This window comes from Cetorhinus maximus, chromosome 2 (genome assembly GCF_964194155.1).
Source record: "Cetorhinus maximus chromosome 2, sCetMax3.hap1.1, whole genome shotgun sequence".
Classification (NCBI taxonomy): domain Eukaryota; kingdom Metazoa; phylum Chordata; class Chondrichthyes; order Lamniformes; family Cetorhinidae; genus Cetorhinus; species Cetorhinus maximus.
Window position 1 is genome coordinate 219,019,270 of NC_135880.1, and position 15,177 is coordinate 219,034,446.

General features: G+C 45.3%; 1 protein-coding gene across 1 annotated transcript in view; it reads right to left on the minus strand.

Moving 5' to 3' along the window:
• Nucleotides 1-13,813: 13,813 nt before the first annotated feature.
• dscaml1 (Down syndrome cell adhesion molecule like 1) overlaps nucleotides 13,814-15,177 on the minus strand; it is a 462,975-nt gene continuing 461,611 nt past the window's right edge. The window contains exon 33 of the mRNA XM_078532812.1: nucleotides 13,814-14,652. Within this exon, the coding sequence (XP_078388938.1) occupies nucleotides 14,222-14,652 (431 nt within the window). The 3' untranslated portion in view covers nucleotides 13,814-14,221. The remainder of the gene's footprint in view (nucleotides 14,653-15,177) is intronic.

Genomic DNA, 15,177 nt, shown 5'->3' on the forward strand with positions numbered 1-15,177 from the left:
AATAAAGGAAAGTTTGGCCATGATTTTTCCCTTGTTGGGTGGGCTAGGCGGGGGCGGGTGGGAGTGGTCAGGAAGCTGACCACTACCCATGATCGGGGCCAGACCATGTAAAACGTGTGCTTCAGTGCTTAGTGCTGTCTGTTGGGGGTGGGGAGGGGATGAGGGGGGTGGGGGGTGGTGGTGGTGGTGGGGGGGGAAGGGGCGGAGGAGGGTGAGTGCGAATTTCCGCATGTGTGCAGGTGCGCACTGGAAAAGCCCCCTGAGGCACAGAGCTGCCTCAGGGAGATGAACAGTTTTGAAAATAAAAAATAAAGAATTTTAAGGTGTTAAAAAACATGTCCCTGCTCATGTGACAAAATAGGAGGAGAAGCAGGCAATTCAGCCCCTTGAGCCTGCTCCACCATTCAATAAGATCATGGCTGATCTGCTTGTGTTTTGAGTTCCATATTCTCATCATTCTTCCTAATGGAGAGATGATGGTTTTGTGGGGATGTCACTGAATGAATAACCCAAAGGACCAGGCTAATGCCCATAATGAACCTGGGTTCAAATCCCACCATAGCGGCTGGTGGAATTTAAATTCAGTTAATAATCTGGAATATAAAGCTAGTCTCAGTAATGGTGACCATGAAAATCATTGCCGATTGTTGTAAAAAGAGCCCTTTGGGGAAGGAAATCTGCCGTCCTCACCTGGTCTGGCCTACATGTGACTCCAGATCCACAGCAATGTGGTTGACTCTTAATTGGCCAAGCAAGCCACTCGTTTTTGAGGGCAATTGGGGATGGGTAACAAATGCTGGCCTTGCCAGTGATGCCCACCATCCCATGAAAGAATAAGGTATGTCACAGAGTGCTGAACACAGGTGGGGAGCTGTTCCCCTTTGCCTGTGCAGATCAAGAAATCAATGCTCACAATTTTCTACACGTTAATGGAAATCCAATTGTTGGCAGGAAGCTCCCATTTCCCGGCATGTGCGACCGGCCCTGCCCGCCAGTTACAAGCGCCCATAAAACTGACCCTGTAATCTTTTTAGCTTCACCCCCAGCCCTTCCAGTTGCAGAGTTCTGTCCCCTGTTCCTCGTCAGCCGGCCTGTCAGTAGGACTGAGAATGGTTTGCAAAGTGACTCCCATCCCATTTAAGAAATTGGCGAAGGATTGAGGTCACAATCTCTCAGGCTGAGAACAAGCGCTGCTATTCGGCTCCACAATGAAACCGAGTAGTAAGTACAAACTTGTCTGGAGAGCTATTATTACCTGACAATGTTCAGAAGCTGCTGCAGAACAACAACATCAAATGAGTGATTTATCACATCAGCGAAGCTGTCACAATGCTTCGGCAATCAGTGTCCTGCTCTGCTATCATGCTGAGCCTCCCACTAATTCTCGCTCCTAGCAACCTCAAGCACAGTCATCTCGACTCTGCAACGCTCAGACTTGTAAACGCGGCATCGATATCTTTAAATGAGAAATTACTTTGAAAAGTACAGCATGACAAGAGGCCCATCGCTCACCCCAGTTGCAGCAGTGCGGTTTAGGATTTAGGTGAGGGATGTTGCTACTGGAGCACGGGGCTGAATTTCACACCTCGCGGGTGGGTGCGCGCCAGACCTGACCGTGCGTAAGAAGCGGGCCGGGCGAGCTTCCCGACGTCATCCTGCGCTCGGGTGATATTTCGGCAGGTGGGCGCGCGCAAAATTCGGAAGCGTGCCCGCCGACAATCAAGAGGGCAATTAACTCCGTTAGCAGCATGACTGACTCCGATTTTTCGCTGCTCATCCTTGTCGGACAGGTGAATCAGCCAGGCCAGCCTTTGCATTTTTCATCAAACCTCGTGCGTGGGCGGGGTGAGATTGCCACGATGAAAGAAATTTTCATTTTCATTCGCCAAAATTTTCAGGTGATTGGTTATGATGCGTGGACTCTTTTCTCAGCTTCTGAAGCCTTTATTTTTGATTTTTCAGGTCCTCAGCTCCCTGAGGCAGCTCTCTGCCTTCAGGGAGCTTTCTCTCTGCGCTGACCCGTGCCCCCTGCACTGACGCCAGCGCCCGCCCTCTTCCTGCTCCTACCCCCAGTAATTGGCCAGCCAGCGTGAAATCGAGGTCAGGGGCCGATTGCGGCCGGCGGTCCGTTTCCTGGCCAACACCGGGCCCGCCGATCAGACCCGTCCGCTGAGCTGAAAATTCAGGCCCTGGTGTTTGCAGCAAGTCCTGTCTACCTGGTGCAAAGTTAAGCTCTGTCCATCTCCACAGCCCTAGACATGAGCACACCCACTGCACCAGCATACGATGTCCATTTCTCCATATCCTTGTGGCTTTCCTGAGTCAGACTCCCATTTAGTGCCTAATGATGAAAGGCTTGCACTTTGGCCAATTCCCACTAGAAACTGGGATGAGCCTACCCAAACTTAGTCCACATGGGAACCTTACAGTCTGAAGCTTTCACTTGAGAAGGGTGCAGAGCTGAAACTCTAGACATGTCAACTCTGGCCATAGTCCTGGAGATGGCATCACATGACCCCTTGCCTCCTACCGTCCTACCTCCACACTCTCATTGGTCATCGAATACGCCATCCTTACAGTTCAACCCCTTCCCATCCAACTTTCATTATCAGCTTGAATTATTCTTGACTATGAGTCAAATAGCCTTTTTACTCAAGTCCAATAGTTTTATAAATAGTAAACCAAAGAGCTCTAAGAAAAGTAAAAGAAAACACAATTGTTCTTATTGCTCCTCCGATTTTCCTCCTAGGTTGCTTATAGCAGTGTCCTGGAGTCTCCAGGGCAAGTTTGGAAAGTTGGCAACCCGATCAAGAGGTGAAAGGATGGACAACCCTTTAGAATTTCCATTCAATGCATTGATCAGGTTCCAGATACCATGGCTCTATTTAGTTACAATATTTTTTTTTACAAATTTGCCCGAGTAAGGGTCCTGGTAACTAGCTGAAATGCAACTATGAATGTACCGGGAGCTATCTCTCACTTAGAAGTCTGACATGCCCCAGAATACGTTTCACTGGATGCACTAGTTGTAAATGGAATATCGAAGGTTGTCCACACATTCAGAAAAACACTCAATTAATAACAAATTGCACTTATAAACCATCTTTAAGATAGCAAAAACATCCCGAGGCACCTCACAAGGTGTGAAACAAATAATGCAATTTGTGAATAGCCATGTAGATATATTTTCAGATGTGGATTGATCTTTGGTTACAAGCTGAGGGCTAATAATTGATGTATATTAATGAAATATAGGACAGGCATCAAACAAGCAGATGCAGCAGCCAGTCACGTGGAGCTGGTGAGGCAATAATGATACAAGAGGAAAGCTGAAGCTGCGCTGGTCGGAGTGCAGATGGTTCAAAAACTAACTGCAAAGAGACTGTCAAGGAAGCACGACAAATTCTAACCAGCACGAGGAAAACGGCAAGAAAGGCCACACACACATTATAAAAATGACATCGCTCTTTTCAGGGCTGGTGATCATTAGCAGGTAGAGTTTCTCATTACTCTCCTGCTTTACTGGGGACAGAAATAACAACCTCAGAGCTGGTAATGACCACTCGTCCCTCCGAAACAGTGTTAACCGACGTGTTCGGGTGCCCCGCCACTGACCTCATCACTTGATTAACTGTCAAGTCCCAGACATCAGAGGCCTGAGATACACGCGAGGCTTAATTTAAATAACTTAAAATATCACCATTGTTGATTAACCTGTAAACTGGTGGACTCTGGCATTTTGAAGAGTCAAAACTTCGTCGCCTCGTGTTCCACAGGCCAACAGTCTGCAAAAGAGAAATGCTGCACAACAACAGTCACTGCGAGGAGCATTTTGGGATGTTTCAAGGTAATAAGTCACTTATGCAGATGTACGTATGTGCATTTTCATTTGAGGTTAGACGAAGAATACGAGACAAGTGGTTTAAAACAGAATTATATATTTCTGAATAAGCTAGTTTCAATTTGTGCATTTAGAATAGAGCAAATGCCTTTAATAAACTTTAACATTGACTTGTCAGTTGAGGTTAATGGCGTACTTTAACAGTAAAACATGGTACTAAACATCCTCATTTGGCCCATCAAGTTAACCCTTCCACATATCAGGTATAATTTCTCCAATCACCTACTTGATCCAATTTATTTAATCTCCTGAGGGAGATGCCTGAAACTGCTGTCATGTATAATATCACCGAAGAAGTTTAATGGTCCCAGCGGCAGAAGAACAAGCACAATTAAGAAATATTTCATTAGTTAGTTTTACACTTTTCCTTATAGCCTGTCCTTAACCTGATATTTAACAGTAGAGTAGATAGGGTAACCATGCAGTGATTCTGATTACAGTGGCATCATAGAGCTGTGCATCATGTTTGACTCTAACCCCTTGGCTCTATGGCTAGCACTCTCATCTCTGATCCTCCACTATCAACATCCTTGGGGGTGACCATTGACCAGAAACTGAACTACATAAATAGTGTGGCTACAAAAGCAGGTCAGAGGCTGGGAATTTTGTGGTGAGTCATTCACCTCCTGACTCCCCAAAGCCTGTCCACCATCTACAAGGCACAAGACAGGAGTGTGATGGAATACTCCCCACATGCCAGGATGAATGCGGCTCCAACGACACTCAGGAAACTTGACACCATCCAGGAAAAGCAGGCCACTTGATTGGCACCCCATCCACCACTTTAAACATTCACTCCCTCCACCACCGACACACAGTGGCCGCAGTGTGCACCATATACAAGATGCACTGCAGCAACTCACCAAGGCTCCTTTCAAACCTGTGACCTCTACCACCTAGATTAGAAAGACTTATCCACGCAGCAGATGCATGGGAACACCACAACCTTAAAGCTTCCCTCCAAGCCACGCACCATCCTGACTTGGAAATATATCGCCGTTCCTTCTAAATCCTGGAACTGCCTTCCTAGCAGCACCTACACCACATGGACTGCAGCCGATTGAATAGGTGGCTCACCAACACCTTCTCAAGGGCAGTCAGGGATGGGCACCAAATGGTGACCTAGCCAGCGATGCCCACATCCCATAAAAGAATAGGAAAAAGGCTCTGGGTTCAAGTCCCACTCTAGGACTTGAGCATATACTCTGGGTTAATACTTCAGTGTAAGAACTTTCACCAGTCATTCCAAGTGAGCTGCATGTTTAGGGAATGGAAGACTGTGCTTCAGAAGACTGTGTTTCTGTTAGAACAGATAAAGAGTGATTTGATAGAGCTGTTTAATATTACAAAGAAATGGAAAGTATAGTACACAGAGCATTTCCAGTGATTGCGGGGTCTCAAATGAGGATGAATGTAAGGATTAAAAGCAAGGAGTTTAGGATCGAGAGTGGGGGAGTGGGAAGTCTTTTTGCACAGAGAGTTGTGAAGCGGTGAAATATATTATTAGAGTTAGTGACTGAAATTGAGGCCATGCAACATTTAAGAATAGGCCAGACATGGAGAGTGGCAAATTAGATTGGAACTACTGCTCATGTAAGTGATAATCACCACATGGGCTGATTGGAGCGAGCAGTCCATTCCCATTATCATTTCCATGTAACTCTGTGCAATACTGGGGCAGTGCTACACAGTTGGGGATGTTGACTTTCGTACAAGACTTTAAACCGAGACCCCCATCTGCCCTCCCAGGTGGCTGTCAAAAATCCCACGGCACGATTTGAAGCAGGAGTGTTCTCCCTGCTGTCCTAAGCATTGCTTTATCCCTCAACCAATACCATCAGAACAGGTTACCTGGACAATTATCACACTGCTGTTTGTGGGATCTTGCTGTGCGTAAATTGCTGTGTTTCCCAACATTACAACAACTTCACTCCAATTGGCTGCGAGGTGTTTTGCGACCGTGAAAACCAGTTTTACAAGAACGAGTTCTTTCCTGAGCCGATAATTGCGACTGAACAAGTCAACGATTGATCCTCCTTCAACAGTATATTCTGCAGATTCCATTTCTATCATGGACACACAACCTTGGTTATATTTAGCAGATACGTACACAAGTCACTCACTGTGCCAGACGGGGGTTACAATGTCAAACTTTCGCTTGGTGTCTAAACACGGCCAAACTGTGGGCTGAATTTTGGTAATTGGCCTGTGAACAGGGATGGCCGGTGGGCCTGCTCTCCTAATTTTACAAGCAGCGGCCAATTAAGTCGCTGCTGCCAGTGTTGCCATCCTATTCAGGGTGGCAGCCCAACCCGAGGGCTGCTTGGCCAATCAGAGTGGCATGGCCAGGGGTGGTGCCCACTGCTGAGGTAGGCAGGAGTAGGGCTAACAAAAATTTTTTTTTAAATCGAGGGGCTGAGTACTGAGGGGGAAACCCCTCCGCAGTTATCACTGGGGTTGTGGGGGCTGCCTTCCATGCCCATAGCCACCTCCTTGCTTAAAAAAATCCTTCCCCCACTCCCCCCGGGCTGTCGCTGGGAGGTCACCTCCATTTCACTGGTGGTCTCTTCATGCAGCACGGAATGATTCACTGATGGCCTGGTAAAGTGGCACTTAATAGAGCCTTTAAATTGACCTTAAATTGGCTGCCCACCTCCTTGGGGTAGGCAGCCTGCCTGAATTTGGTCCCACCATCAGCAAAACTCCCCAATGCTGGGACATGATCGGGGAACTGACCCATCATGGCTGCCTACAATTTTACCAGCACCTCCACCTCCATTCCCACCTCCTGGAGCTAGAAAATTCCACCCAATGAATTACATTTGTGTAGCGCTGTTGGATCCAGTACCCTTTGGTTTGTTGGGGCTAAAGGATCTGTGTTGTACTCTTGTTTTGGGGTGACCGATTTGGCTCAGAGACAGAGAACATCAGGAGATCGTTGTTAGAATAAACACATGCTGTTTATTTACAAACTAAACTCAGCAGCTACACTTGTGTGCTCACAACTCAAAACCCTGTCTTCACTCTTCAGTGTCTAACTCAAGACTCTCTCCCACAGAGGTAGCCCGCGTGACTCTGCTATTGGGTATTAAGATCATGTGATCTTACATTACAACACTTGTCTTAAAGCTATATTACATATCAGATTACTACAAGCACCCTTAATTTGATAACATGATGCAAGGTGCTTCATATACTAGTGACAGACTGAATCATAGCAGAAATAGAACATCTGACTGACTGCATGGGGTCAAAAAGAGGTTTTTAAGGCTATTGGGCGGGGGGGATGGTGGGCAGGTGAAGTTTAAAAAATGCAAGTTTAAGGAAAAATCTCCAGCAATAGGACTTAGCTGAAAGCTCTGTCAAAGAATCAGGAGTATTTGGAGACTGGAAGACAAGGGCAGCAAATAAATGGGAACACCACCACCTGGAAGTTCCCCTCCAAGTCACTCACCACCCTGACTTGGAAATATATCGCCGTTCCTTCACTGTTGCTGGGTCAAAATCCTGGAACTCCCTCCCTAACAGCACTGTGGGTGTACCTACACCACATGGACTACAGTTGTTCAAGAAGGCAGCTCACCACCACCTTCTCAAGGGCAATTAGGGATGGGCAATAAATGCTGGCCCAGCCAGCGAAGCCCACATCCCGTGAATGAATAAAAAAAAACTTCAGAGGACTTGAGAAAGTTGCAATTGTGTCAGTAAACTGAATTCAAAATCCTTGCCCTTTTTATGAGGTTTATTTTAATCATAGTTTTAATAGTTGAGTCACTTTTTAATAATCTGCCTAGTAGCTACTATGATCGTGCAATTCCACATTGAGGTACCAGTCTTTCTCCTCCCTCTCTGTACAGGACTCAGCTTCAGCTTGGACCTTCCCCATCACAGAACAGCCGAGGACAGGAGAGTCACCACATGGGCCAACATGGGCAGAAAACAGTCCTTTAAAACCCTGTGCTGAAGGGCATCGAAACCTAATCAGAGCGTGCTGTCATTTGGCCATATCAAGGTGTTGCTTACTTGTGCCATTATTGACAAAATACAGCCCTGTTTTGACCCCAGCCCATTATAAAGATAAGATCCCTTTAAGAGATCAGTCGCAAGAATTAAACAGGTTTGTATTTTTCACCATTTGTAGTGGTGGGTGGTAGGGTTTAATTTTACAGATCAAGGGCAGCAAACCAATTCTAAGCTGCCTGAATTCCGACTACTTTTCGCTATTTCAAACAACCTTATTTACTAACTTCTGAATTGGCTACTGAAAAGATGGCTATGAGGAGTTTACCTCACACTGGATATTTTTATAAAATAAATAGATATCCTCATGGCTATTTCTAAAATTTTAAAGACTGGACAAAGACCCTTTAAAATGTCTGTCTGTGCCCCTTGGACAAAAGGAGCTATCTGACAGTTTCAAAAAAACTTACACCTCATCATTTCTGAAGAGACGCTAATGACACATTGCGGACCGCAGAGACTAAATTCAAAGAGAACTATACAAAGGCCATCTGCATTTCATAAGCCAGGCTGGCCACTGGAGTCTATTCATCTGCTAGGACAAAGGACCCTGCAACCTTCCTTTCAATTCTTAATGGCTGAGGCAACTAACCATCTCGGCGACCCAGAGGAGGGATACACGCCCCCTGTCAAAGACAATGTGGAGAGGTGGGAGTCACATGACATGGACCTCTAGCTGGTGGAACAAGTTATACTGCTTTTCTGTACTACAAACTCAGGCTGCCATTTTACCACCTGCAAGCAGCCTCACAGAAAGGGGGCTCTGTCCCGATTTAATACCTGGCTCCCATCTACACTGTTTCTACTGGAACTTCTGTACCATCACTGACATAGCTGATTCATCTCTGCATCCCTGTCTCATCGTGTGAAGTCAGCTCCACTCAAAAAATGAATTATGCAGCATGATTTTCAGCCTGTCGACCTCTGTGAAGGAATTCCTCACTGGACTTTGATTCTGGACTCTGAACACACATGGAACAATAATTCTTTTCCCTGTGGCCTTTGCCCTGTAAATCTTTCTTTTCTCTATCCCTCTTTTACTGTATGAGTGCACAGGGGGCTAAATGGCAACCTCCCTCCCCTCCCACATTTGGAATATGTGCAAATGAACTAACCCTTTGAGTTCATCCTATCATGAATTTGCTGTGGGGTTATTAATAGAAATTGGATCACACCAAAACTGTGGGGTTGGGAAATATACCACCGCTTATAAAGAGGGAAGCAAATCAAAACACTATTCTGTTTATGGATGGGTGGTGAGGGGACAAATCTAGGCTGTTTAAATTAATCCACCTCCTGTCCATAACATGGTTCAAACCTGGAAAGAGCCTGGAATTCAGCCAGAAGTAAGCATACAGGTGGACTTTATCACAAATCCACAACCTAGCAATAAAATGGCCATCTCTCTCTCTCTCTCTGTTTGTTTCTCCCATTTCCCTATGACTTACCTCATTCCAAATTCGGTTCTGTTGCTAAAATTAACCTAAAAGCAAGGTGGATTTAAAATGCTGCAGGAAATGCAAGTCAACCAAGTTGATGCAGCTGCAATCAGCACACAGGTTGTGATTATTCCTTACCCCTTCCCAGACAAAAAACAGGGGACAGCTTTATGATACAGTGAGTGATTCACTCAAATGCTGGAAATAGAGATTGATGGCAAAGAGAAAGAGGCCATATACATCACATTGATGGATCGCCTACAATAGCCCACTTAGGTTTTTGAATTGCTATGTAATTTTCAACTTTATTTAAAAGGACATTGTTGCCTTCTGATGGGTATCCTTCAGCGTTCCTCCTGTTGCTGTGCTTTTAAACTTCGGGCCTCAGGCAGCTTAAGTTGCAGAGACGTTGGAGTTTTCTAATGAAGAAATGGGTGCCTCTGAGGAGACCTCAACCATGTGATTGGCCGAGCTTTTGTTTGCCGCTGCAGTTCCTTTAACACATCATGTACACAGTTCTCAAATTCTTCCCAACACTCAACCCAGCATATTGTAAGGGAATATTGACCCAACTGTCAAGGTTCAGGTCTATGTGACAAAGTGGTGACGATCCTTAAAATTAATGGCACGCGGAACAGATTTCAAGTATTCAGGGCAGTCATAATCCTGGTTTATATTAATATTTTAGAGACATTCCTGTTGATTTTGGGGAATAAAATTTTAAATGAAAGGTAACTGAACCTCTGGAGCCCTGAAGGCGGCAGAGCGCCTAAGTATTCACACATTAGAAGTCTTGCTGAAAAAAAGAGACATGACTAACCTTTTTGTCTAGGGCTCACCAGGACACTCGCAAACATACCAATATAAGGGGAAAACAACAATTTATACTGCATGTGCTGATTGGTTGGCAAGTGGTGTTGCCATGGAGGATGCACCACTGCTGGTGACTGACAGTTAACTGCCAAGCATTGTTTGAAATTTAAACCAGGCAGCTTGACTCTGATTGGTCAAGGTGTTGCCCTGAAGAATGAGTCAGCGAATGGCTGTCACTTATTTTGTTTAGCTGAAACAGGCACAATGTGTGTACATGTTCTTTCTGTCTGCAAAGAACAGGGCCCTATGTATTAATATATGTATGTTTTTTTTCCCCTTATATTGGTATTCTTACAAAGGGTCCTGATGAGTGCAAGACGAAAAGCGTGGACATGTCTCTTTTCACAGCAATACTCAGGTCCAGTACTACCAAATGACTATTTGTACATCAAAAGTCTTTCCGTGTGTACTTATAAGGCAAGAGGTCAGAGAGTGAAAGCCATAAAAAGGCAGGTGGCCTTCATTTAGCTGGGAAAATGTGGATAGTAAGTCTGAGGAAAATTGCCCTGGCTTCATTAGAAATTTAAATTATTCATGTGGTTCTCATAAACAAAGGTTTGGGTGTGAAAGCTAACAGTTAATTAATGTAAATTTCTGTTTGGAACATACCAAGTATGCCCTGTTGCCATGGAGTTGGTTGTAGGGAATTACCCGTTTGTGTATAGGGTTTATCTGTGTGGGTTGCTCACAGAGACAAGCAGTTCAGCTTGGAGAAGCCATAAGGTCTTTGGGGGTTGGAGTTGAAAGCGCACATGTTGGTGGGTATAAGCCCTGAGTTCAGAACGCAGAGGAAAAGAATTTGCCAATAGCTGCGGACCAGGAGAATAAAGCTATTAGAAACCAGGGGCGTTTCTAATTTTCTTTTAAATCATTGAGCAGGTAAAGTTGCGAGTAAAGTTCAGGCTTGAGCTGAAAAGTCCAAGACCTCGTAAGACAGCAGTGGGAAAGTTTGGAAATTAGTTCCAAGAAAGTGGATAACCTTCAAGAACCTGATAAGTCACCAACGACTTGGCCAAGAACGTCAAAGTGAAAAATAAGAGGTTCAGTTGAGAATTTTAGTATAAAGTAAATGTGATTGTGTTTTATTGTGCTTTTCAAAGTAAAGTATAAGCAATAACCAAAGTCAGTGTTTATTAGTAGTGTTTGCTTTGCTTGATTCTTATATAGTAAAATTCATTTGTTTTAACCGTGGAATCTTGTGACTTCATTCTTTCAGTAAATCATTGGGTGTTTGAATTTCTCTTTAAACATTAATGGTCTCTACAGAAATCGTAAAAAGACAAATTATGTACCCATGTAATATGAGTTGACAATATTTCTGTTTAATATTCCAGAGTGATTAGGATAGGGGGTTCAACAATCCTGGGATTTAAAATCTTTTTTGCGGCAGGGTAGGGGTCAGTTTTGGTGAGGGGCCTGGAGGGGAGTGGACTCCCATTTACACCCTGTGCTAGCATCAAAGCCTATTGGCTCTGATACTTAAAGACAAGTTTCCACTGTACAATCCCAGCAACAAGCCTTAAAATCACCCACCACCACCCCCACCCCAAACCCAGAAGGTTTACTTTAACAATTTTAACTCTTCCATGTCCATTTTTAGCAAGACTCTCAACTTGGTATTTGGGAAGCTGCAGATTTGGCTGTGGGCTTCAGAACCTCAATGAAACTGGGCAGTTGTTTTCAACATGGAAATTCTTATGGACGAAAGAGGGAGGAGACATTCATCCCGCTTCCCCATGCCAGACACAAATCCAGGTTCGAAAGGGACAGAAGACAGACTTGGGGGGCAGGACTTTGACCCCGTCAGGCGGGCGGGCCCCGGAGCGGTCGTGAGACCGACTACCACCTGTGATCGGGCCCCCGACGGCGATTTCACGCTGGTGGCCAATCACCCGCCAGCCAGTGTGAAACGCGCGCTGCAACGCTGAGCACTGCGCGGGTGGTGGGGGGGCGGGAGGAGGGAGAGTGCCGATGTTTGCGCATGCCATCAGGCACCCACGCTGAAAGCTCCCTGAAGGCACAGAGCTGCCTCAGGGAGCTGAAGACTTTTAAAAACATAAGTAATTCATTTAAAAATGTTAAAAAAAACATGTCCCCTCGTGTGACGTGTTATAAATGAGAATTCAACATTTTAATTTTATTTCTAATTCCTGTCTGAAACCTCATGCGGATGAGGTTTCATAAAAAATCCAAAGGCCGCTTGGCCATGGGTGGTGAAAAATTGCATTTCGTTATTACTCTAATGGCCTTAATAGGCCTATTAACGGTTGTTGGGTGTGCTGCTGACCGCTGCGCGCGCCCGCAGACCGAAATGATGCACAAGTGCGCAATGGCGTCGGGATGCTTGCCTGACATCATTTTACGCTCGAGCGCACACCTGCATTCCAAGCAAAAAATCCTGGCTTCGTATCTATAGAGCTTCTTTCATGGCCCTGAGGACAACCTAAGTGACTTACAGCCAATGGAGAATTTGTTTCTGAAGCGTACTTACTGTTGTAATGTAGGCAGCCAATTTGTGCACAGCAAGCTCCCACAAGTAGCAACGTGATAATTACCAGATAATCTATTTAGTGGCGTTGCTTGAGGGACAAATATTGGCCAGGATACCGGGGAGAATGGCACTGCATTTCTTTGAAATAGTCATATGAGATTTTTCACATTCACCTATGAGGAGAGACAAGGCATGTGTTTGATGTTTCGATCAAAAGACAACATCGTCGACAGTGTCAGCCAAGTTTTTATGTTCAAGCCTCTGGAATAGGACTTGATCCCAAAGCTTCAGACTCAAAGGCAAGAGTGCTCGCTCTGAGCCAAAGCTGATACCTTAAAGAGTATGCTGGAACGGAATGCTGTCTCAGTCCTGCTCCAATATTTCTCGCATGCAGAACTTGGCAATACCTTATTCTTTCACCCTTGGGATCCAAGTCAAGTTCATTCTGGTCATCTGGCTAATGGTCTCCTGGCCTTACCCAGCCTTCCTGAAATGAATTGGATGCCGTTCTGGGTCGGCAAGGGCTCACAGAACACAAAAGTGTGGTCAATGCAACAATCCCACTCTCAACCCTGATGCGAGAGGACAGCTAAGGATGGGAAATGAAAAGTAAATGTCACATTGATGAAATAGTTGGCGTCCTTCAGGGGCTGGGCTTCAGCAGAGGGAACCGTCATTTGCGTCTAACCATGCTATTCTTAACATGACAATGCCCGACGGCACAGTGACTCCTCAGAACTGACATCCATTATTGACGAGCATAAAAAAAAAAGACTTCAAAGCATTTTGGTGTTTGAGATATAAACCATACCAAGGCAGGTAAATGGAGTTAGGACAATTTGTCAACCATGAAGATATAATTAAAATGTAATATGTTCTTCACCGCATCAAATGATCTTACTCCTGGCTGTAAATGTTACAGCATGGAATTGAAAGCTTTCAAAATAATGGTCGGACATGGTCTTAATTCACTGGCAGAACAGGCTCGAGAGGGCCGAATGGCTGACTGCTGTTTCTATATTCTGGGTTTTCCACCTTTACCGAACAGGGAAAGAGTCTACGCTAATCAGAAAACAACAACATATAAACAAATGTTTTATTGCACACGGCGTCTTGAGTTTTTTTCATAGAAAAAAGGTATTAACACAAGCATTTGCAAATAGAAGCAGATTCTTTATGAGTGATCGTTTTTTTAAACAGTAAAATAGTCCGCATGCAATGGCTCCAAGGAATTTGCTTCGAAACAATTCACAACCATCAGAGAAAAAAAAAACCTCATTTGTGTCCTTCATTCAAAACAATGTGAACTTTTTTTTTCGTTTTTCTTTTTTAAATAACATCACATTTTTGATTGATTTATTTTTTTTTTGTTGTGCCCTGGTTGGTTTTGCAGAAGAAGAAAATAGTATTATTTATACAAAAAGAGTTCCTTATGTACAAGAAATATTCTTATTACAAATTAGCAAGGGCGAGGGTGAAAAGGGGCTTTTCTGTGCCTTACACCAGGGTGTAGGACTTTGAATAAGCGCCTGCTCCTTGTTTCTGTGACCTGCCCAGTCCGGCTGTACTCATTTCTAGTAGCGAGTCTCTGGAGCCGCCGATTTTGGTGTGCGCGGGCAGCCGCGGTTCAGCCGGGGCGTTAGCAGCGGAAGCAGTGGCGGTGACGGCGGTGGTGTTGGCAGAGGCGGCGGCGGCTGTGGAGCCCGACGCGGTGAGAGTTCTCTGAGGTAATGTGGCCGTGGCATGCGGGTGGATGGGTGGCTTGCTGTTGGGGTCGAGGGTCATGTGGCGGCCTTGCGATTGGTACGCTCTGGCCATGTTCCGGATGGAGGCTTCCCTGGGCGGCACCACGGGGCAAGGGTCACGGATGTCTGATTTGCGGAAGAAAGCATCCGATTTGACGTACAGGGGAAGATTGCAATAGTCACCTGCAAAATAGATGTATTTAAAAAAATGATTATAACAATTGCGCACGGCGAAGTCGAATTTACTTAAGAAGAAAGGTAGCTCCATTTTATTTTCTCCTGGATGGCAACCTGGGCATAAAAACCTTGCTGGAAAAGTCTTGGTCAATTGCCTTTGGAAGGGGGGCACCGAAGTCGGATGAAGAGGCATTTCGCTTCGGTTTCCCCTCCCCCCTCAGCCGACTCTGATGGGCACCTTCCTTCTTATATTAAGTTTCAGAGTCTACCAGAGCAGCATCACAGTCAAGATGCAGTGTCTGCCCCCAGCGCTGTACCCTGCACCTCCCCCCACCCGCCAAACTGAGATGAACACCTCTGGCTAAACTAACGTATCATCACCCCATCGTCCTCTTTTACCGCGTCTCTCAGCAAGACAGTTAGCAGCCCAGATTGGTGGGATTGAGGAACCCACTGTATCAAGGCCACAGGTCTGGTCCTGCCGCTCTGTGCCACAGGGTGCCAAGGCTTCCGTAGACTATGTGCCACTAT